This window comes from Scyliorhinus torazame, chromosome 19 (assembly GCF_047496885.1).
Source record: "Scyliorhinus torazame isolate Kashiwa2021f chromosome 19, sScyTor2.1, whole genome shotgun sequence".
NCBI classification, from domain to species: Eukaryota; Metazoa; Chordata; class Chondrichthyes; order Carcharhiniformes; family Scyliorhinidae; genus Scyliorhinus; species Scyliorhinus torazame.
Window position 1 is genome coordinate 99,731,947 of NC_092725.1, and position 23,629 is coordinate 99,755,575.

Consider the following 23,629-nt stretch of genomic DNA (forward strand, 5'->3'; position numbering starts at 1 on the left):
AAATGATCCTTCCCTCTGCACACAGACACACATCTCAGTGGGCAACATTAGTGGACAGGATTCTGGGACACAATCCTGTCTGCACCACATAGTTGCTAATGCACTATGGAGGCAGGAACGTCCAGGGGAGACAGCATTTGGAGATCTGCTGGAATCCAGGACTCAGTTGGGCCCCAGCCAGTTGCCAAGCCTTTGGACAAGGTTCTCCCAGAGCTGATGCAGATGATAGGACAGAGCAGTGACATTCAGGAGGGGATGTCAGCAACACCCCAACAAATGAAAGGCTGATTGGAGGAGTCCCAAAGGCTTCAGACGCAGGGGATGTTGCCGACAAAGATTGGCACCAAGGCCAACACTGCCAGGGTAGCGACCACAGTGGAAAACCTAAAACACAATGTCCGCATCTTGCGTGGTGGTGTCCAAGACAAAGCTCAGTCTTAGACGACCATGGCTGAGGGCCTTGACATCCTGGGCGGGATTCTGTGATCCTGAGGCTAAGTGTTGATGCTGTCGGAAACGCCGCCGGAAACGCGACGGCGTCAACACGGCCTCAGGATCAGCAATTCTGGCCCCTACAGGGGGCCAGCACGGCACTGGAGTGGCTCAGACCGCTCCAGCTGCTGATCCTGGTGTGAAATGGATGCCAGGGGGTCAGCGCATGCGCAGTGGCAACGGCGCCAACGCGCGCATGCGCAGTGGCTCCCTTCTCCGCACTGGCCCCGACGCAACATGGCGCAGGGCTACAGGGGCCGGTGCGGAAGAAAGGAGGCCCCCAGCCCGAGAGACCGGCCCGCCGATCGGTGGTACACGATCGCGGGCCAGGCCACATCGGAGGCCGCCCCCGGACCCTTCCACGCCGAGGTCCTGCCGGCTGAGAGCAGGTGTGAACGGCGCCGGCGGGACTCTGGTTTTTTACGACGGCCACTCGGCCCATCCCGGGCCGCCAACCACTGGCGAATCGCATCCCGGCGTCGTGGCGGTGTGGCTCGATTCGCACCGGTCGCAGGGATTCTCCGGCCCAGCCCCGGGCTGAGAAAATCCCGCCCCATGTCCCAGTCACTGAGGGGCGGGTCTCAAACGCAGGTGGACATTGCCGAGGCACTGCAGAGCATGGCCCAATCACAGTGGGCATCGATACCATGGAGCAGACAATGGAGTTCATCCAGCCTGGCAGCGGCAGATGACTCAGAGGCACCTGGAGCTCACATCAGCTGCCCCTCCATGCCATGCAGCCCCCTTGGGCCCTATGGGCACCATCAAGGAGGAAGAAGCACTGGAGGTCGACCCGGGGCCTGCCATCAAGGAGACGACGCCGGTCTCCATTGCTTCCAAATTTCCCCCTCCTGCGCATCTCAAGGGCAGCAGATAGAACTGGGTGGCATGGAGACATCAGTGACACTAGTAAGTCGGATCCCGCCCCCTCGGATCCCCCCTCGGATCCCCCCCCCCCCCAAGCTCCAGGTCCTCCAAAGGACGCCCACCAAGGGCATCAAAGGCCACAGTGCATGGAAAGCACCAGGCTGTCTCCACCTCTAATATGCATCCTGGGGACACACCTAGACACAGCACTAGGCCACGAAAGATGAAGAGAGAGGAGAACTGAGTGGGCACTGGTGAGTGTCACTATCTATAATTAGGGGGAATGGAAATCTGTCACAGTCAAGTGTTCACTGTTAAAACATATCACACCTCATACACGTGCAGCCTCTGTCACGTTAATCTTCACAGCAGGCCTAACCACACCCTCCTCGGGCTCATCCACCAGCCCCTCCTGGACCGCCTCCTCATCTGATGACGACAAGGCTGCGTGTCCCTCCTCCTCCTTCTCTTCCAGCATGTCGTCCCACTGCTGTGGAGGGCACAGCAGACCACCACAAAGCGGGGGACCCTCTGGGGGGTGGACGGCAGGGCACCACCAGAGCGGTACAGGCATTGGAACCGCAATTTCAGCAGGCCGATGTACCACTCAATGATAGGTGGTCTCCACCTCGGTCTCAGGTCTCCGCACCAGGGTCACCAGCCAAAACAGCCGTGGGTATTCTTTGTCCCGGTGCCCTTGACCTGCATGCCGGAAAATGGAAATGGCTACTTACATCCTCACTTCCTCTCAGTAGTCATTGCGCCAGCTTCAAATTTTTGAAAAGGAGTATTAAACGACGCCTGTGTGAGTTCCCGCTGGAGAGTTGGGTAACCTCGGGAGGTCGCTGCATTCGACTTCAATCTCGTTAATGAGATTGAAATGAATGCAAATGAGAGTTAATGATATTCCTGCCAATTTTGAGCTTGATCCAGAACTTGCCATCGGTAGCGGATGGGGAGAACCACAAAATGGTTCCCACCCGGCGCAAATCTCGATTTTGGTCTTTTCTGCTATTCGTCCGTGTGTCCGGATCCGCGCCGGGCGCATTGCAGTCGCTGAATCGCGTCCAGTCCTTGTGACTCTTCTTTAACTGGTAATTTAGCACCTCTGAGTTGGACCGATCACCTTTTGAAATGGATCATTGTGCTGGGCTCTATTCCTGCACAATCTCCACTTCCAGACTTACGTACAGGATCTTCCCATTCCTCAATTGGCCATTTTGTTTTTGATTGAAGAAATATTTGGAAAGCTTTACAGATGTTTTTGAAGTGTTAGGGATACAAATCTTAGAATGCAAACCTTAGCCAATCGCCGTCCCTCGTCACTGGCAACCTGTCGCTCATCTTCCAGATCAGTTTTATTGGCCAGGAGAAGGATTAAAACTCCAGGACCCGCTCCCTCCTGTGAACACATAACTCCACATCACAGCCTCAACACAAATTAATACAGCTTCCCACACCCAGCCTCAGAGCTGAATATTACTGAACAGATATAGACCACTGGATACAAAAGTGTCTTCCCTTCAGCCCATTGAGCTCTCCTGTCCAGTTCCCTTCAGCTCATCGAGCTCTCCTACCCAGTTCCCTTCAGCCCATCAAGCCCTCCTATCCAGTTGCCTTAAACCCATCAAGCCCACCTATCTAGTTCCCTTCAGCCCATTGAGCCCTTCTATCCTGTTCCCATTGAGCCCCCTTATCTAACTCCCTTCCTCTCATTGAGCCCTCCTATCCAGTTCCCTTCAGCCCATTGAACTCTCCTAGCCACAATATTCCCTTGCTGCAATTCTAACTACTCTGAATCCCTACATTGCCCATTCTTCGAATGCTCATCATTCAGCCCATGTCTGTAATCTGTTCCACACATTCACCCCCTTTTAGTAAAAAGGTTCCTCTGACATTTCCTACTTACTTTTGTTCTGATTAGTTTATTCAAATGGCCCCATGTACTTACATTTTGAACATGATAGAATAATTCACTCAGTTCCAATTTGTCAAAATCTTTCATAATTTAACCACTTCAATCAAATGCCTACCCAAAATCATGAGAGAAAAACCGGGGACATCAATCATTCTTTCAAATTCTGAAATCAACTGTTTAGCCCTTCTCTGAACCCCAATAACTGAATATCTTTCTCTGAAACATTCTAAAAACAGCTCTTCTATCCAGTGAGATCAATTATTTGGAACTGAGTGCAGTGCTCACCCTCTCTTTTGGCATTGTGTTCAGTGTTCATACTGCACTATGCCATGCATGTCGTCAATAATTATTTAACACGCAACATTCAAACCCATTAACAATAGTCACAGACACCATAAACTGCTTAAGTTATATTTGGTAATGTTGCTGCCAGCAACTGTTGTAGTCATCCTGCATCAACGTCGAGGGATGGCGGACGCTCGATGCTCAATATTTTAAATGAACTGATCCACTTTATGAATAAAATGTTGCTGGCAGCCTGGGCTATCAGCACATTTAACATAGCGAGGCAGCTGATTCACAATTTGGGTTGATTGTCCTGCTGAACATGGTTTGGGGGGGGTGGGGGGGGGGGGGGGGGGGGGGCGTGCGACACAATCCTACTGCACAGCTTGTCTGGGAGAATCTATCCCAGGCTGAGTCCTCTGAGGAAGGACAGCGACCTTTGCGATTCACACAAAGCTTAAATCAAAAGCATCATCGTGTTGGCCTTAGTAACTAATTTGATGACATTAATATACCGTGAAGGATAAAAGACAAAATTAAGCTAAATTTGGCACCATGATGTAGAACTACTTAAGCAGGATCTGTGTAGTGACAAAGTACAGGAGGATCGAGTGATGGAACCTGCACACTCTGCAGCCATTGGCGAACGGCGTGAAAGCTTATTGCAGTTGTGATGTCGTAAATCAGGACAACTCCATCGGCCTTACGGAAGAACTGCTTGGTAACACTACGAAACCTGCAACATTAAACAAGTCATCATACTGTATTTAACAATAAACACACCCAAAGGAAAGATTGAAAAGGCTTATTCCAAAATATTAGCTTCAAAAATTTGCTGTTGTCTTTCTTAATTCACAAAATATAGTTAAAAGTTAAAGCAAAGAGCACTTCCCATTTGTCCACATTGAACCACTGATGGATATTAATAGATGTAATGCACCAATCTGATAGATTGCCACCAATCCCCATTGCTAAAGAGTTCATGTCATAAAGCTGAGTAGCTGCAAGTGCCAAAGGCATGTCTACAACAACTTGTATTGATATAGCACCTTAAACATCCCAAGGCACCTCACAAGAGTGATTATCAAACAACATTTGACACCATGGCACACAAGACGGGTGGAAATAGGACAGGTAACCAAAAGGTAAGACTTAAGAAGCATCTTAAGGGGTTGGGTGAATGGGGTTTGGCGAGAGTTGAACTATGGGCTGGCAGAGTTTTGGACAGGTTTGTGTTGATGCAGAGTACATGGTGCGAGGTCAGCCAGGAGAGCATTGGAATAGGTAACCCCAGAGGGGCACAGATAAATGTTTCACCACCAGATGAGCTTAGACAGGGGAAGAGCTAAGTGATATCACAGAGGTGGAAATAGGTGCCTTATTGATGGGCAGTAGTGTCTTGCAATGCAGTGGTTAGCATCCCTGCCTGTCAGTCAGAGGCTTCGGACTCCAGTCGCACTCCAGGACATGATGACCAAGGAAAGTATGTTCATAACGCAGCCAAACGGGTTGACTATCAACTTAAAAATCCTTTCAAGACACACTGATATTGCAGGTGGTAACATTGGGGGGAATTCTGGCCAGCCACCATGTAATGGAGAGAGATTGGAGTGCCTATCGTAAATGCAGTCTACAGAAGGCAACAATAAACCACTGCAGTACTATACCAAACGTCATCATGGAGCAACACAGGAGTCCATGGTTGCCAAAACCCTTTTCAGTTCATGGTGCCTGAAGAGAGGGTGATGGAGAAAGACACATATCTGCAAGACCCAGAAACAAATTAGCAATGTCCAGACATGTACCTAAAAGATCAATAATTCTCTTCTCACAACGAGAGAAATAATATGTAATTTAAAGATTATTGCTATTGGATTAGAATGGAGTTTCTGGTGGTCTGTCTCTGTGCTGTGGTACGGATTACAGAAGTTAATGGTGACAGTCCTGGCTGGGTAATTCAGAGGTTGGGAGTTGGAATCCTATCACGGCTGGTTGCACAACAATAAATCTGGTTAGGACAGCAAAAACGACCATTAAATTCCAACTTGTCCGTTGCTGCTCATCAAGGAAGGAAACCTGCTGTCTTTCCAGTTACTCCAGCTCACGCTCTGTTTAACTCTCAGAAATGGCCAAGCAAGTTACTCAGTGGCAATGGAAAGAATCTTACCACCTTCTCAGGATCCCTAGGGATGGACAAAAAGTTCAGCTATTCCAGGAATCATATTCTGATGGAATGGTGTGCAACTGAGTGATTCTGCAGACCAGGATAGAAAAGCACGAACTTGCTCAATCAGAATCTTTAGAGCCACCTTAAAGGGAGGCTTACATCAACTTTCACAACTTCAGGAACTCCCAAATGGCCCAATAGTCCAATAACTACTTTTGAAGTGTAGTCACTGTGGTAACGCACAAGCCAATTTACACACAGCAAGCTCCCACAAATAGCAATCTGATAAAAAACCCTGTTTTATCTGTTTTATTTTTGCCATGTTGAGGGATAAATATTGGCCAGGAGACAAGGATCACCTCACGTGCATTACTTCAAAATAATGCAGACGGGTCTCACATCCACACTAGTGGGTAGACAGGGTCCAGCTTTAACATCTCATCTGAAAGATGGCACCTCAGAGTATGCAGCACTCCCCCCCCCCACCCCGCCCTTACCCCCTGTACCACACTGGAGTGTCGGCCTTGATGTTTTTCTATTCAGACTGAGAAAGGAGCCACAATAAGATGAACTCACCGTTCCTGTCCCGCAGTGTCCCAGAGCTGCAGAGCCAAGAGACAATCACCGACATTGACTGTTTTCACCTGGTAGTCTATACCTGGAAATAAAAACAGCTTTAATTTAGAAGCATTTATAAATTATACTTAGATGAAATGGATTTACTATTTAGCAGCAATTTTCTCTCTACAAATTCAGGCTGAATTTATTTAATCTGCAGGAATTGGTTGAGGTAGAAAATATTTGCTTTTTTCCTGTAAGTCACCCAGATGGCAGAGAGAATACAATTTCAAATCTTTCATTTCAGTGATTCCAGTCAGACCCACAGACCCTAAACCCGATTCCAGTCAGACCCACAGACCCTAAACCCGATTCCAGTCAGACCCACAGACCCTAAACCCGATTCCAGTCACACCCACAGACCTTAAACCCGATTCCAGTCACACCCACAGACCCTAAACCCGATTCCAGTCGGACCCACAGACCCTAAACCCGATTCCAGTCACACCCACAGAACCTAAACCCGATTCCAGTCACACCCACAGACCCTAAACCCGATTCCAGTCTGACCCACAGACCCTAAAACCGATTCCAGTCAGACCCACAGACCCTAAACCCGATTCCAGTCACACCCACAGACCCTAAACCCGATTCCAGTCTGACCCACAGACCCTAAACCCGATTCCAGTCTGACCCACAGACCCTAAAACCGATTCCAGTCAGACCCACAGACCCTAAACCCGATTCCAGTCACACCCACAGACCCTAAACCCGATTCCAGTCACACCCACAGACCCTAAACCCGATTCCAGTCAGACCCACGGACCCTAAACCCGATTCCAGTCGGACCCGCAGACCCTAAACCCGATTCCAGTCAGACCCGCAGAACCTAAACCCGATTCCAGTCACACCCACAGACCCTAAACCCGATTCCAGTCACACCCACAGACCCTAAACCCGATTCCAGTCACACCCACAGACCCTAAACCCGATTCCAGTCGGACCCACAGACCCTAAACCCGATTCCACTCACATCCACAGACCCTAAACCCGATTCCAGTCAGACCCACAGACCCTAAACCCGATTCCAGTCACACCCACAGACCCTAAACCCGATTCCAGTCGGACCCACAGACCCGAAACCCGATTCCACTCACACCCACAGACCCTAAACCCGATTCCAGTCAGACCCGCAGACCCTAAACCCGATTCCAGTCACACGCACAGACCCTAAACCCAATTCCAGTCAGACCCACAGGCCCTAAACCCGATTCCAGTCAGTCCCGGCGACCCAAACCCGATTCCAGTCAGACCCACAGACCCTAAACCCGATTCCAGTCACACCCACAGAACCTAAACCCGATTCCAGTCAGTCCCGGCGACCCAAACCCGATTCCAGTCAGACCCACAGACCCCAAACCCGATTCCAGTCACACCCACAGGCCCTAAACCCGATTCCAGTCAGTCCCGGCGACCCAAACCCGATTCCAGTCAGACCCACAGACCCTAAACCCGATTCCAGTCACACCCACAGAACCTAAACCCGATTCCAGTCACACCCACAGTCCCTAAACCCGATTCCAGTCACACCCACAGACCCTAAACCCGATTCCAGTCGGAACCGCAGACCCTAAACCCGATTCCAGTCGGACCCACAGACCCAAAACCCGAATCCAGTCGGACCCACAGACCCTAAACCCGATTCCAGTCACACCCACAGACCCTAAATCCGATTCCAGTCAGACCCACAGACCCTAAACCCGATTCCAATCAGACCCACAGACCCTAAAACCGATTCCAGTCGGACCCACAGACCCTAAATCTGATTCCAGTCAGACCCGCAGACCCTAAACCCGATTCCAGTCAGACCCACAGACCATAAACCCGATTCCAGTCGGACCCACAGACCCTAAACCCGATTCCAGTCAGACCCACAGACCCTAAACCCGATTCCAATCAGACCCACAGACCCTAAAACCGATTCCAGTCGGACCCACAGACCCTAAACCCGATTCCAGTCAGACCCACAGACCCTAAACCCGATTCCAGTCAGACCCACAGACCCTAAACCCGATTCCAATCAGACCCACAGACCCTAAACCCGATTCCAGTCGGACCCGCAGACCCTAAACCCGATTCCAGTCACACCCACAGACCCTAAACCGATTTCAGTCAGACCCGCAGACCCTAAACCCGATTCCAGTCACACGCACAGACCCTAAACCCGATTCCAGTCACACCCACAGACCCTAAACCCGATTCCAGTCAGACCCGCAGACCCTAAACCCGATTCCAGTCACACGCACAGACCCTAAACCCGATTCCAGTCACACCCACAGACCCGAAACCCGATTCCAGTCGCACCCACAGACCCTAAACCCGATTCCAGTCAGAACCACAGACCCTAAACACGATTCCAGTCAGACCCACAGACCCTAAACCCGATTCCAGTCAGACCCGCAGACCCTAAACCCGATTCCAGTCACACCCACAGACCCTAAACCCGATTCCAGTCAGACCCACAGACCCTAAACCCGATTCCTGTCACACCCACAGACCCTAAACCCGATTCCAGTCGGACCCGCAGACCCTAAACCCGATTCCAGTCACACCCACAGACCCTAAACCGATTTCAGTCAGACCCACAGACCCTAAACCCGATTCCAGTCACACGCACAGACCCTAAACCCGATTCCAGTCACACCCACAGACCCTAAACCCGATTCCAGTCAGACCCGCAGACCCTAAACCCGATTCCAGTCACACGCACAGACCCTAAACCCGATTCCAGTCAGACCCACAGACCCTAAACCCGATTCCAGTCACACGCACAGACCCTAAACCCGATTCCAGTCACACGCACAGACCCTAAACCCGATTCCAGTCAGACCCACAGACCCTAAACCCGAATCCAGTCACACGCACAGACCCTAAACCCGATTCCAGTCACACGCACAGACCCTAAACCCGATCCCAGTCAGACCCGCAGACCCTAAACCCGATTCCAGTCAGTCCCGCAGACCCTGAACCTGATTCCAGTCACACGCACAGACCCTAAATCCGATTCCAGTCACACGCACAGACCCTAAACCCGATTCCAGTCACACGCACAGACCCTAAACCCGATTCCAGTCAGTCCCACAGACCCTAAACCCGATTCCAGTCAGTCCCACAGACCCTAAACCCGATTCCAGTCACACCCACAGACCCCACACCCGATTCCAGTCGGACCCGCAGACCCTAAATCCGATTCCAGTCACACCCACAGACTCTAAACCCGATTCCAGTCAGACCCGCAGACCCTAAATCCGATTCCAGTCACACCCACAGACTCTAAACCCGATTCCAGTCAGACCCACAGACTCTAAACCCGATTCCAGTCAGACCCGCAGACCCTAAACCCGATTCCAGTCACACGCACAGACCCTAAATCCGATTCCAGTCACACGCACAGACCCTAAACCCGATTCCAGTCACACGCACAGACCCTAAACCCGATTCCAGTCACACCCACAGACCCCACACCCGATTCCAGTCGGACCCGCAGACCCTAAATCCGAATCCAGTCACACCCACAGACTCTAAACCCGATTCCAGTCAGACCCGCAGACCCTAAACCCGATTCCACTCACACCCACAGACTCTAAACCCGATTCCAGTCAGACCCACAGACTCTAAACCCGATCCCGGTCAGACCCGCAGACCCTAAACCCGATTCCAGTCAGTCCCGCAGACCCTGAACCTGATTCCAGTCACACGCACAGACCCTAAATCCGATTCCAGTCACACGCACAGACCCTAAACCCGATTCCAGTCAGTCCCACAGACCCTAAACCCGATTCCAGTCAGTCCCACAGACCCTATACCCGATTCCAGTCACACCCACAGACCCCACACCCGATTCCAGTCGGACCCGCAGACCCTAAATCCGATTCCAGTCACACCCACAGACTCTAAACCCGATTCCAGTCAGACCCGCAGACCCTAAACCCGATTCCACTCACACCCACAGACTCTAAACCCGATTCCAGTCAGACCCACAGACTCTAAACCCGATTCCAGTCAGACCCGCAGACCCTAAACCCGATTCCAGTCAGACCCACAGACCCCACACCCGATTCCAGTCGGACCCGCAGACCCTAAACCCGATTCCACTCACACCCACAGACTCTAAACCCGATTCCAGTCAGACCCACAGACTCTAAACCCGATTCCAGTCACACCCACAGACCCTAAACCCGATTCCAGTCTGACCCACAGACCCTAAACCCGATTCCAGTCACACCCACAGACCCTAAACCCGATTCCAGTCAGACCCGCCGACCCCAAACCCGATTCCAGTCACACCCACAGACCCTAAACCCGATTCCAGTCAGACCCACAGACCCTAAACCCGATTCCAGTCAGACCCACAGACCCTAAACCCGATTCCAGTCAGACCCACAGACCCTAAACCCGATTCCAGTCACACCCACAGACCCTAAACCCGATTCCAGTCTGACCCACAGACCCTAAACCCGATTCCAGTAACACCCACAGACCATAAACCCGATTCCAGTCACACCCACAGACGCTAAACCCGATTCCAGTCAGACCCACAGACCCTAAACCCGATTCCAGTCAGACCCACAGACACTAAACCCGATTCCAGTCAGACCCACAGACTCTAAACCCGATTCCAGTCACACCCGCAGACCCTAAACCCGATTCCAGTCAGACCCACAGACCCTAAACGCCATTCCACTCACACCCACAGACCCTAAACCCGATTCCAGTCAGACCCACAGACCCTAAACCCGATTCCAGTCAGACCCACAGACCCTAAACCCGATTCCAGTCAGAGCCACAGAACCAAACCCGATTCCAGTCAGACCCGCAGACCCTAAACCCGATTCCAGTCAGACCCGCAGACCCTAAACCCGATTCCAGTCACACCCACAGACCCTAAACCCGATTCCAGTCACACCCACAGACCCTAAACCCGATTCCAGTCAAACCCACAGACCCTAAACCCGATTCCAGTCACACCCACAGACCCTAAACCCGATTCCAGTCAGACCCACAGACTCGAAACCCGATTCCAGTCACACCCGCAGACCCTAAACCCGATTCCAGTCAGACCCGCAGACCCTAAACCCGATTCCACTCACACCCACAGACCCTAAACCCGATTCCAGTCAGACCCACAGACCCTAAACCCGATTCCACTCACACCCACAGACCCTAAACCCGATTCCAGTCAAACCCACAGACCCTAAACCCGATTCCACTCACACCCACAGACCCTAAACCCGATTCCAGTCAGACCCACAGACCCTAAACCCGATTCCAGTCAGACCCACAGACCCTAAACCCGATTCCAGTCACACGCACAGACCCTAAACCCGATTCCACTCACACCCACAGACCCTAAACCCGATTCCAGTCAGACCCGCCGACCCTAAACCCGATTCCAGTCAGACCCGCAGACCCTAAACCCGATTCCAGTCAGACCCACAGACCCTAAACCCGATTCCAGTCACACGCACAGACCCTAAACCCGATTCCAGTCACACCCACAGACCCTAAACCCGATTCCAGTCAGACCCACAGACTCTAAACCCGATTCCAGTCACACCCGCAGACCCTAAACCCGATTCCAGTCAGACCCGCAGACCCTAAACCCGATTCCAGTCTGACCCACAGACCCTGAACCCGATTCCAGTCAGACCAACAGACCGTAAACCCGATTCCAGTCAGAAACACAGACCCTAAACCCAATTCCAGTCAGACCCACAGACCCTAAACCCGATTCCAGTCAGGCCCACAGACCCTAAACCCGATTCCAGTCACACCCACAGACCCTAAACCCGATTCCAGTCACACCCACAGACCCTAAACCCGATTCCAGTCAGACCCACAGACCCTAAACCTGATTCCAGTCAGACCCACAGACCCTAAACCCGATTCCAGTCAGACCCACAGACCCTAAACCCGATTCCAGTCGGACCCGCAGACCCTAAACCCGATTCCAGTCGGACAAGCCGACACTAAACCCGATTCCAGTCGGACCCGCCGACACTAAACACGATTCCACTCACACGCACAGACTCTAAACCCGATTCCAGTCACACCCGCAGACCCTAAACCCGATTCCAGTCACACCCGCAGACCCTAAACCCGATTCCAGTCACACGCACAGACCCTAAACCCGATTCCAGTCAGACCCACAGACCCTAAACCCGATTCCAGTCAGACCCACAGACCCTAAACCCGATTCCAGTCACACGCACAGACCCTAAACCCGATTCCAGTCACACGCACAGACCCTAAACCCGATTCCAGTCACACCCACAGACCCTCAACCCGATTCCAGTCACACGCACAGACTCTAAACCCGATTCCAGTCAGACCCACAGACCCTAAACCCGATTCCAGTCAGACCCGCAGACCCTAAACCCGATTCCAGTCAGACCCACAGACCCTAAACCCGATTCCAGTCACACGCACAGACCCTAAACCCGATTCCAGTCACACCCACAGACCCTAAACCCGATTCCAGTCAGACCCACAGACTCTAAACCCGATTCCAGTCACACCCGCAGACCCTAAACCCGATTCCAGTCAGACCCGCAGACCCTAAACCCGATTCCAGTCTGACCCACAGACCCTGAACCCGATTCCAGTCAGACCAACAGACCGTAAACCCGATTCCAGTCAGAAACACAGACCCTAAACCCAATTCCAGTCAGACCCACAGACCCTAAACCCGATTCCACTCACACCCACAGACCCTAAACCCGATTCCAGTCAGACCCACAGACCCTAAACCCGATTCCACTCACACCCACAGACCCTAAACCCGATTCCAGTCAAACCCACAGACCCTAAACCCGATTCCACTCACACCCACAGACCCTAAACCCGATTCCAGTCAGACCCACAGACCCTAAACCCGATTCCAGTCAGACCCACAGACCCTAAACCCGATTCCAGTCACACGCACAGACCCTAAACCCGATTCCACTCACACCCACAGACCCTAAACCCGATTCCAGTCAGACCCGCCGACCCTAAACCCGATTCCAGTCAGACCCGCAGACCCTAAACCCGATTCCAGTCAGACCCACAGACCCTAAACCCGATTCCAGTCACACGCACAGACCCTAAACCCGATTCCAGTCACACCCACAGACCCTAAACCCGATTCCAGTCAGACCCACAGACTCTAAACCCGATTCCAGTCACACCCGCAGACCCTAAACCCGATTCCAGTCAGACCCGCAGACCCTAAACCCGATTCCAGTCTGACCCACAGACCCTGAACCCGATTCCAGTCAGACCAACAGACCGTAAACCCGATTCCAGTCAGAAACACAGACCCTAAACCCAATTCCAGTCAGACCCACAGACCCTAAACCCGATTCCAGTCAGGCCCACAGACCCTAAACCCGATTCCAGTCACACCCACAGACCCTAAACCCGATTCCAGTCACACCCACAGACCCTAAACCCGATTCCAGTCAGACCCACAGACCCTAAACCTGATTCCAGTCAGACCCACAGACCCTAAACCCGATTCCAGTCAGACCCACAGACCCTAAACCCGATTCCAGTCGGACCCGCAGACCCTAAACCCGATTCCAGTCGGACAAGCCGACACTAAACCCGATTCCAGTCGGACCCGCCGACACTAAACACGATTCCACTCACACGCACAGACTCTAAACCCGATTCCAGTCACACCCGCAGACCCTAAACCCGATTCCAGTCACACCCGCAGACCCTAAACCCGATTCCAGTCACACGCACAGACCCTAAACCCGATTCCAGTCAGACCCACAGACCCTAAACCCGATTCCAGTCAGACCCACAGACCCTAAACCCGATTCCAGTCACACGCACAGACCCTAAACCCGATTCCAGTCACACGCACAGACCCTAAACCCGATTCCAGTCACACCCACAGACCCTCAACCCGATTCCAGTCACACGCACAGACTCTAAACCCGATTCCAGTCAGACCCACAGACCCTAAACCCGATTCCAGTCAGACCCACAGACCCTAAACCCGATTCCAGTCACACGCACAGACTCTAAACCCGATTCCAGTCAGACCCACAGACTCTAAACCCGATTCCAGTCAGACCCACAGACCCTAAACCCGATTCCAGTCACACGCACAGACTCTAAACCCGATTCCAGTCACACGCACAGACCCTAAACCCGATTCCAGTCACACCCACAGACCCTAAACCCGATTCCAGTCACACCCACAGACCCTAAACCCGATTCCAGTCACACCCACAGACCCTAAACCCGATTCCAGTCACACGCACAGACCCTAAACCCGATTCCAGTCTGACCCACAGACCCTAAACCCGATTCCAGTCACACGCACAGACTCTAAACCCGATTCCAGTCACACCCACAGACTCTAAACCCGATTCCAGTCACACCCGCAGACCCTAAACCCGATTCCAGTCAGACCCACAGACCCTAAACCCGATTCCATTCAGACCCGCAGACCCTAAACCCGATTCCAGTCAGTCCCGCAGACCCTAAACCCGATTCCAGTCAGACTCGCAGACCCTAAACCCGATTCCAGTCAGTCCCGCAGACCCTAAACCCGATTCCAGTCAGACCCGCAGACCCTAAACCCGATTCCAGTCACACCCACAGACCCTAAACCCGATTCCAGTCAGACCCACAGACCCTAAACCCGATTCCAGTCAGACCCACTGACCCTAAACCCGATTCCAGTCAGACCCACAGACCCTAAACCCGATTCCAGTCAGACCCGCAGACCCTAAACCCGATTCCAGTCAGTCCCGCAGACCCTAAACCCGATTCCAGTCAGACCCGCAGACCCTAAACCCGATTCCAGTCAGTCCCGCAGACCCTAAACCCGATTCCAGTCAGACCCACAGACCCTAAACCCGATTCCAGTCAGACCCACTGACCCTAAACCCGATTCCAGTCAGACCCACTGACCCTAAACCCGATTCCAGTCACACCCACAGACCCTAAACCCGATTCCAGTCAGACCCACAGACCCTGAACCCGATTCCAGTCACACCCACAGACCCTAAACCCGATTCCAGTCACACCCGCAGACCCTAAACCCGATTCCAGTCAGTCCAGCAGACCCAAAACCCGATTCCAGTCACACCCACAGACCCTAAACCCGATTCCAGTCACACGCACAGACACTAAACGCGATTCCAGTCAGACCCACAGACCCTAAACCCGATTCCAGTCACACGCACAGACCCTAAACCCGATTCCAGTCACACCCACAGACCCTAAACCCGATTCCAGTCAGACCCACAGACCCTAAAACCGATTCCAGTCACACCCACAGACCCTAAACCCGATTCCAGTCACACGCACAGACCCTAAACCCGATTCCAGTCAGACCCACAGACCCTAAACCCGATTCCAGTCAGACCCGCAGACCCTAAACCCGATTCCAGACAGTCCCGCCGACCCAAACCCGATTCCAGTCAGACCCGCAGACCCTAAACCCGATTTCAGTCAGACCCGCAGACCCTAAACCCGATTCCAGTCACATGCACAGACCCTAAACCCGATTCCAGTCTGACCCACAGACCCTAAACCCGATTCCAGTCAGTCCCACAGACCCTAAACCCGATTCCAGTCACATGCACAGACCCTAAACCAGATTCCAGTCAGGCCCGCAGACCCTAAACCCGATTCCAGTCACATGCACAGACCCTAAACCAGATTCCAGTCAGACCCACAGACCCTAAACCCGATTCCAGTCACATGCACAGACCCTAAACCAGATTCCAGTCAGACCCACAGACCTAAACCCGATTCCAGTCACAGGCACAGACCCTAAACCCGATTCCAGTCAGACCCACAGACCATAAACCCGATTCCAGTCACATGCACAGACCCTAAACCCGATTCCAGTCAGACCCGCAGACCCTAAACCCGATTCCAGTCAGACCCGCAGACCCTAAACCCGATTCCAGTCACACCCACAGACCCTAAACCCGATTCCAGTCAGACCCACAGACCCTAAACCCGATTCCAGTCACATGCACAGACCCTAAACCCGATTCCAGTCACACGCACAGACCCTAAACCCGATTCCAGTCGGACCCACAGACCCTAAACCCGATTCCAGTCAGACCCACAGACCCTAAACCCGATTCCAGTCACATGCACAGACCCTAAACCCGATTCCAGTCAGACCCGCAGACACTAAACCCGATTCCAGTCACACCCACAGACCCTAAAGCCGATTCCAGTCACACCCACAGACCCTGAACCCGATTCCAGTCACACCCACAGACCCTAAACCCGATTCCAGTCGGACCCGCAGACCCTAAACCCGATTCCAGTCAGACCCACAGACCCTAAACCCGATTCCAGTCACACCCACAGACCCTAAACCTGATTCCAGTCACACCCACAGACCCTAAACCCGATTCCAGTCACACCCACAGACCCTAAACCCGATTCCAGTCAGTCCCGCAGACCCTAAACCCGATTCCAGTCAGACCCGCAGACCCTAAACCCGATTCCAGTCGGACCCGCAGACTCTAAACCCGATTCCAGTCAGACCCACAGACCCTAAACCCGATTCCAGTCACACCCACAGACCCTGAACCCGATTCCAGTCACACGCACAGACTCTAAACCCGATTCCAGTCAGACCCACAGACCCTAAACCCGATTCCAGTCAGACCCACAGACCCTAAACCCGATTCCAGTCACACGCACAGACTCTAAACCCGATTCCAGTCAGACCCACAGACTCTAAACCCGATTCCAGTCAGACACACAGACCCTAAACCCGATTCCAGTCACACGCACAGACTCTAAACCCGATTCCAGTCACACGCACAGACCCTAAACCCGATTCCAGTCACACCCACAGACCCTAAACCCGATTCCAGTCACACCCACAGACCCTAAACCCGATTCCAGTCACACCCACAGACCCTAAACCCGATTCCAGTCACACGCACAGACCCTAAACCCGATTCCAGTCTGACCCACAGACCCTAAACCCGATTCCAGTCACACGCACAGACTCTAAACCCGATTCCAGTCACACCCACAGACTCTAAACCCGATTCCAGTCACACCCGCAGACCCTAAACCCGATTCCAGTCAGACCCACAGACCCTAAACCCGATTCCATTCAGACCCGCAGACCCTAAACTCGATTCCAGTCAGTCCCGCAGACCCTAAACCCGATTCCAGTCAGACTCGCAGACCCTAAACCCGATTCCAGTCAGTCCCGCAGACCCTAAACCCGATTCCAGTCAGACCCGCAGACCCTAAACCCGATTCCAGTCACACCCACAGACCCTAAACCCGATTCCAGTCAGACCCACAGACCCTAAACCCAATTCCAGTCAGACCCACTGACCCTAAACCCGATTCCAGTCAGACCCACAGACCCTAAACCCGATTCCAGTCAGACCCGCAGACCCTAAACCCGATTCCAGTCAGTCCCGCAGACCCTAAACCCGATTCCAGTCAGACCCGCAGACCCTAAACCCGATTCCAGTCAGTCCCGCAGACCCTAAACCCGATTCCAGTCAGACCCACAGACCCTAAACCCGATTCCAGTCAAGCCCACTGACCCTAAACCCGATTCCAGTCAGACCCACTGACCCTAAACCCGATTCCAGTCACACCCACAGACCCTAAACCCGATTCCAGTCAGACCCACAGACCCTGAACCCGATTCCAGTCACACCCACAGACCCTAAACCCGATTCCAGTCACACCCGCAGACCCTAAACCCGATTCCAGTCAGTCCAGCAGACCCAAAACCCGATTCCAGTCACACCCACAGACCCTAAACCCGATTCCAGTCACACGCACAGACCCTAAACGCGATTCCAGTCAGACCCACAGACCCTAAACCCGATTCCAGTCACAAGCACAGACCCTAAACCCGATTCCAGTCACACCCACAGACCCTAAACCCGATTCCAGTCAGACCCACAGACCCTAAAACCGATTCCAGTCACACCCACAGACCCTAAACCCGATTCCAGTCACACGCACAGACCTTAAACCCCATTCCAGTCAGACCCACAGACCCTAAACCCGATTCCAGTCAGACCCGCAGACCCTAAACCCGATTCCAGACAGTCCCGCCGACCCAAACCCGATTCCAGTCAGACCCGCAGACCCTAAACCCGATTTCAGTCAGACCCGCAGACCCTAAACCCGATTCCAGTCACATGCACAGACCCTAAACCCGATTCCAGTCTGACCCACAGACCCTAAACCCGATTCCAGTCAGTCCCACAGACCCTAAACCCGATTCCAGTCACATGCACAGACCCTAAACCAGATTCCAGTCAGGCCCGCAGACCCTAAACCCGATTCCAGTCACATGCACAGACCCTAAACCAGATTCCAGTCAGACCCACAGACCCTAAACCCGATTCCAGTCACATGCACACACCCTAAACCAGATTCCAGTCAGACCCACAGACCTAAACCCGATTCCAGTCACAGGCACAGACCCTAAACCCGATTCCAGTCAGACCCACAGACCATAAACCCGATTCCAGTCACATGCACAGACCCTAAACCCGATTCCAGTCAGACCCGCAGACCCTAAACCCGATTCCAGTCAGACCCGCAGACCCTAAACCCGATTCCAGTCACACCCACAGACCCTAAACCCGATTCCAGTCAGACCCACAGACCCTAAACCCGATTCCAGTCACATGCACAGACCCTAAACCCGATTCCAGTCACACGCACAGACCCTAAACCCGATTCCAGTCGGACCCACAGACCCTAAACCCGATTCCAGTCAGACCCACAGACCCTAAACCCGATTCCAGTCACATGCACAGACCCTAAACCCGATTCCAGTCAGACCCGCAGACACTAAACCCGATTCCAGTCACACCCACAGACCCTAAAGCCGATTCCAGTCACACCCACAGACCCTGAACCCGATTCCAGTCACACCCACAGACCATAAACCCGATTCCAGTCGGAACCGCAGACCCTAAACCCGATTCCAGTCAGACCCACAGACCCTAAACCCGATTCCAGTCACACCCACAGACCCTAAACCTGATTCCAGTCACACCCACAGACCCTAAACCCGATTCCAGTCACACCCACAGACCCTAAACCCGATTCCAGTCAGTCCCGCAGACCCTAAACCCGATTCCAGTCAGACCCGCAGACCCTAAACCCGATTCCAGTCGGACCCGCAGACTCTAAACCCGATTCCAGTCAGACCCACAGACCCTAAACCCGATTCCAGTCACACCCACAGACCCTGAACCCGATTCCAGTCACACGCACAGACTCTAAACCCGATTCCAGTCAGACCCACAGACCCTAAACCCTATCCCAGTCAGACCCACAGACCCTAAACACGATTCCAGTCACACCCACAGACCCTAAACCCGATTTCAGTCAGTCCCGCAGACCCTAAACGCGATTCCAGTCAGACCCGCAGACCCTAAACGCGATTCCAGTCACACCCGCAGACCCTAAACCCGATTCCAGTCAGACCCGCAGACCCTAAACCCGATTCCAGTCACACCCGCAGACCCTAAACCCGATTCCAGTCAGTCCCACAGACCCTAAACCCGATTCCAGTCAGACCCGCAGACCCGAAACCCGATTCCAGTCAGACCCGCAGACCCTAAACCCAATTCCAGTCACACCCACAGACCCTAAACCCGATTCCACTCACACCCGCAGACCCTAAACCCGATTCCAGTCACACGCACAGACCCTAAACCCGATTCCAGTCACACCCACAGACCCTAAACCCGATTCCAGTCACACCCACAGACACTAAACCCGATTCCAGTCAGACCCACAGACCCTAAACCCGATTCCACTCACACCCACAGACCCTAAACCCGATTCCAGTCTGACCCACAGACCCTAAATCCGATTCCACTCACACCCGCAGACCCTAAACCCGATTCCAGTCACACGCACAGACCCTAAACCCGATTCCAGTCACACCCACAGACCCTAAACCCGATTCCAGTCACACCCACAGACACTAAACCCGATTTCAGTCAGACCCACAGACCCTAAACCCGATTCCAGTCACACCCACAGACCCTCAACCCGATTCCAGTCTGACCCACAGACCCTAAACCCGATTCCAGTCACACCCACAGACTCTAAACCCGATTCCAGTCAGACCCGCAGACCCTAAACCCGATTCCACTCACACCCACAGACTCTAAACCCGATTCCAGTCAGACCCACAGACTCTAAACCCGATTCCAGTCAGACCCGCAGACCCTAAACCCGATTCCAGTCAGACCCACAGACCCCACACCCGATTCCAGTCGGACCCGCAGACCCTAAACCCGATTCCAGTCAGACCCACAGACCCTAAACCCGATTCCACTCACACCCACAGACTCTAAACCCAATTCCAGTCAGACCCACAGACCCTAAACCCGATTCCAGTCTGACCCACAGACCCTAAACCCGATTCCAGTCACACCCACACACCCTAAACCCGATTCCAGTCAAACCCACACACCCTAAACCCGATTCAAGTCACACCCACAGACCCTAAACCCGATTCCAGTCAGACCCGCCGACCCCAAACCCGATTCCAGTCACACCCACAGACCCTAAACCCGATTCCAGTCAGACCCACAGACCCTAAACCCGATTCCAGTCTGACCCACAGACCCTAAACCCGATTCCAGTCACACCCACAGACCCTAAACCCGATTCCAGTCTGACCCACAGACCCTAAACCCGATTCCAGTAACACCCACAGACCCTAAACCCGATTCCAGTCACACCCACAGACCCTAAACCCGATTCCAGTCAGACCCACAGACCCTAAACCCGATTCCAGTCAGACCCACAGACTCTAAACCCGATTCCAGTCACACCCGCAGACCCTAAACCCGATTCCAGTCAGACCCACAGACCCTAAACCCCATTCCACTCACACCCACAGACCCTAAACCCGATTCCAGTCAGTCCCGCAGACCCTAAACCCGATTCCAGTCAGACCCGCAGACCCTAAACCCGATTCCAGTCACACCCACAGACCCTAAACCCGATTCCAGTCAGACCCACAGACCCTAAACCCAATTCCAGTCAGACCCACTGACCCTAAACCCGATTCCAGTCAGACCCACAGACCCTAAACCCGATTCCAGTCAGACCCGCAGACCCTAAACCCGATTCCAGTCAGTCCCGCAGACCCTAAACCCGATTCCAGTCAGACCCGCAGACCCTAAACCCGATTCCAGTCAGTCCCGCAGACCCTAAACCCGATTCCAGTCAGACCCACAGACCCTAAACCCGATTCCAGTCAGGCCCACTGACCCTAAACCCGATTCCAGTCAGACCCACTGACCCTAAACCCGATTCCAGTCACACCCACAGACCCTAAACCCGATTCCAGTCAGACCCACAGACCCTGAACCCGATTCCAGTCACACCCACAGACCCTAAACCCGATTCCAGTCACACCCGCAGACCCTAAACCCGATTCCAGTCAGTCCAGCAGACCCAAAACCCGATTCCAGTCACACCAACAGACCCTAAACCCGATTCCAGTCACACGCACAGACCCTAAACGCGATTCCAGTCAGACCCACAGACCCTAAACCCGATTCCAGTCACAAGCACAGACCCTAAACCCGATTCCAGTCACACCCACAGACCCTAAACCCGATTCCAGTCAGACCCACAGACCCTAAAACCGATTCCAGTCACACCCACAGACCCTAAACCCGATTCCAGTCACACGCACAGACCTTAAACCCCATTCCAGTCAGACCCACAGACCCTAAACCCGATTCCAGTCAGACCCGCAGACCCTAAACCCGATTCCAGACAGTCCCGCCGACCCAAACCCGATTCCAGTCAGACCCGCAGACCCTAAACCCGATTTCAGTCAGACCCGCAGACCCTAAACCCGATTCCAGTCACATGCACAGACCCTAAACCCGATTCCAGTCTGACCCACAGACCCTAAACCCGATTCCAGTCAGTCCCACAGACCCTAAACCCGATTCCAGTCACATGCACAGACCCTAAACCAGATTCCAGTCAGGCCCGCAGACCCTAAACCCGATTCCAGTCACATGCACAGACCCTAAACCAGATTCCAGTCAGACCCACAGACCCTAAACCCGATTCCAGTCACATGCACAGACCCTAAACCAGATTCCAGTCAGACCCACAGACCTAAACCCGATTCCAGTCACAGGCACAGACCCTAAACCCGATTCCAGTCAGACCCACAGACCATAAACCCGATTCCAGTCACATGCACAGACCCTAAACCCGATTCCAGTCAGACCCGCAGACCCTAAACCCGATTCCAGTCAGACCCGCAGACCCTAAACCCGATTCCAGTCACACCCACAGACCCTAAACCCGATTCCAGTCAGACCCACAGACCCTAAACCCGATTCCAGTCACATGCACAGACCCTAAACCCGATTCCAGTCACACGCACAGACCCTAAACCCGATTCCAGTCGGACCCACAGACCCTAAACCCGATTCCAGTCAGACCCACAGACCCTAAACCCGATTCCAGTCACATGCACAGACCCTAAACCCGATTCCAGTCAGACCCGCAGACACTAAACCCGATTCCAGTCACACCCACAGACCCTAAAGCCGATTCCAGTCACACCCACAGACCCTGAACCCGATTCCAGTCACACCCACAGACCATAAACCCGATTCCAGTCGGAACCGCAGACCCTAAACCCGATTCCAGTCAGACCCACAGACCCTAAACCCGATTCCAGTCACACCCACAGACCCTAAACCTGATTCCAGTCACACCCACAGACCCTAAACCCGATTCCAGTCACACCCACAGACCCTAAACCCGATTCCAGTCAGTCCCGCAGACCCTAAACCCGATTCCAGTCAGACCCGCAGACCCTAAACCCGATTCCAGTCGGACCCGCAGACTCTAAACCCGATTCCAGTCAGACCCACAGACCCTAAACCCGATTCCAGTCACACCCACAGACCCTGAACCCGATTCCAGTCACACGCACAGACTCTAAACCCGATTCCAGTCAGACCCACAGACCCTAAACCCTATCCCAGTCAGACCCACAGACCCTAAACACGATTCCAGTCACACCCACAGACCCTAAACCCGATTTCAGTCAGTCCCGCAGACCCTAAACGCGATTCCAGTCAGACCCGCAGACCCTAAACGCGATTCCAGTCACACCCGCAGACCCTAAACCCGATTCCAGTCAGACCCGCAGACCCTAAACCCGATTCCAGTCACACCCGCAGACCCTAAACCCGATTCCAGTCAGTCCCACAGACCCTAAACCCGATTCCAGTCAGACCCGCAGACCCGAA

At 53.3% G+C, this 23,629-nt stretch overlaps 1 protein-coding gene across 3 annotated transcripts in view; it reads right to left on the bottom strand.

Moving 5' to 3' along the window:
• LOC140396357 (EF-hand calcium-binding domain-containing protein 4B-like) overlaps positions 1–23,629 on the bottom strand; it is a 213,400-nt gene that overhangs the window by 14,803 nt on the left and 174,968 nt on the right. For all 3 annotated transcript variants that reach the window (XM_072484912.1, XM_072484910.1, XM_072484911.1), the window contains 3 exons: positions 6,306–6,387; positions 4,184–4,298; positions 2,660–2,761 (listed from right to left, as the gene is read on the bottom strand). In XM_072484912.1, coding sequence (XP_072341013.1) covers positions 2,660–2,761; positions 4,184–4,298; positions 6,306–6,387 — 299 coding nt within the window. The remainder of the gene's footprint in view (positions 1–2,659; positions 2,762–4,183; positions 4,299–6,305; positions 6,388–23,629) is intronic.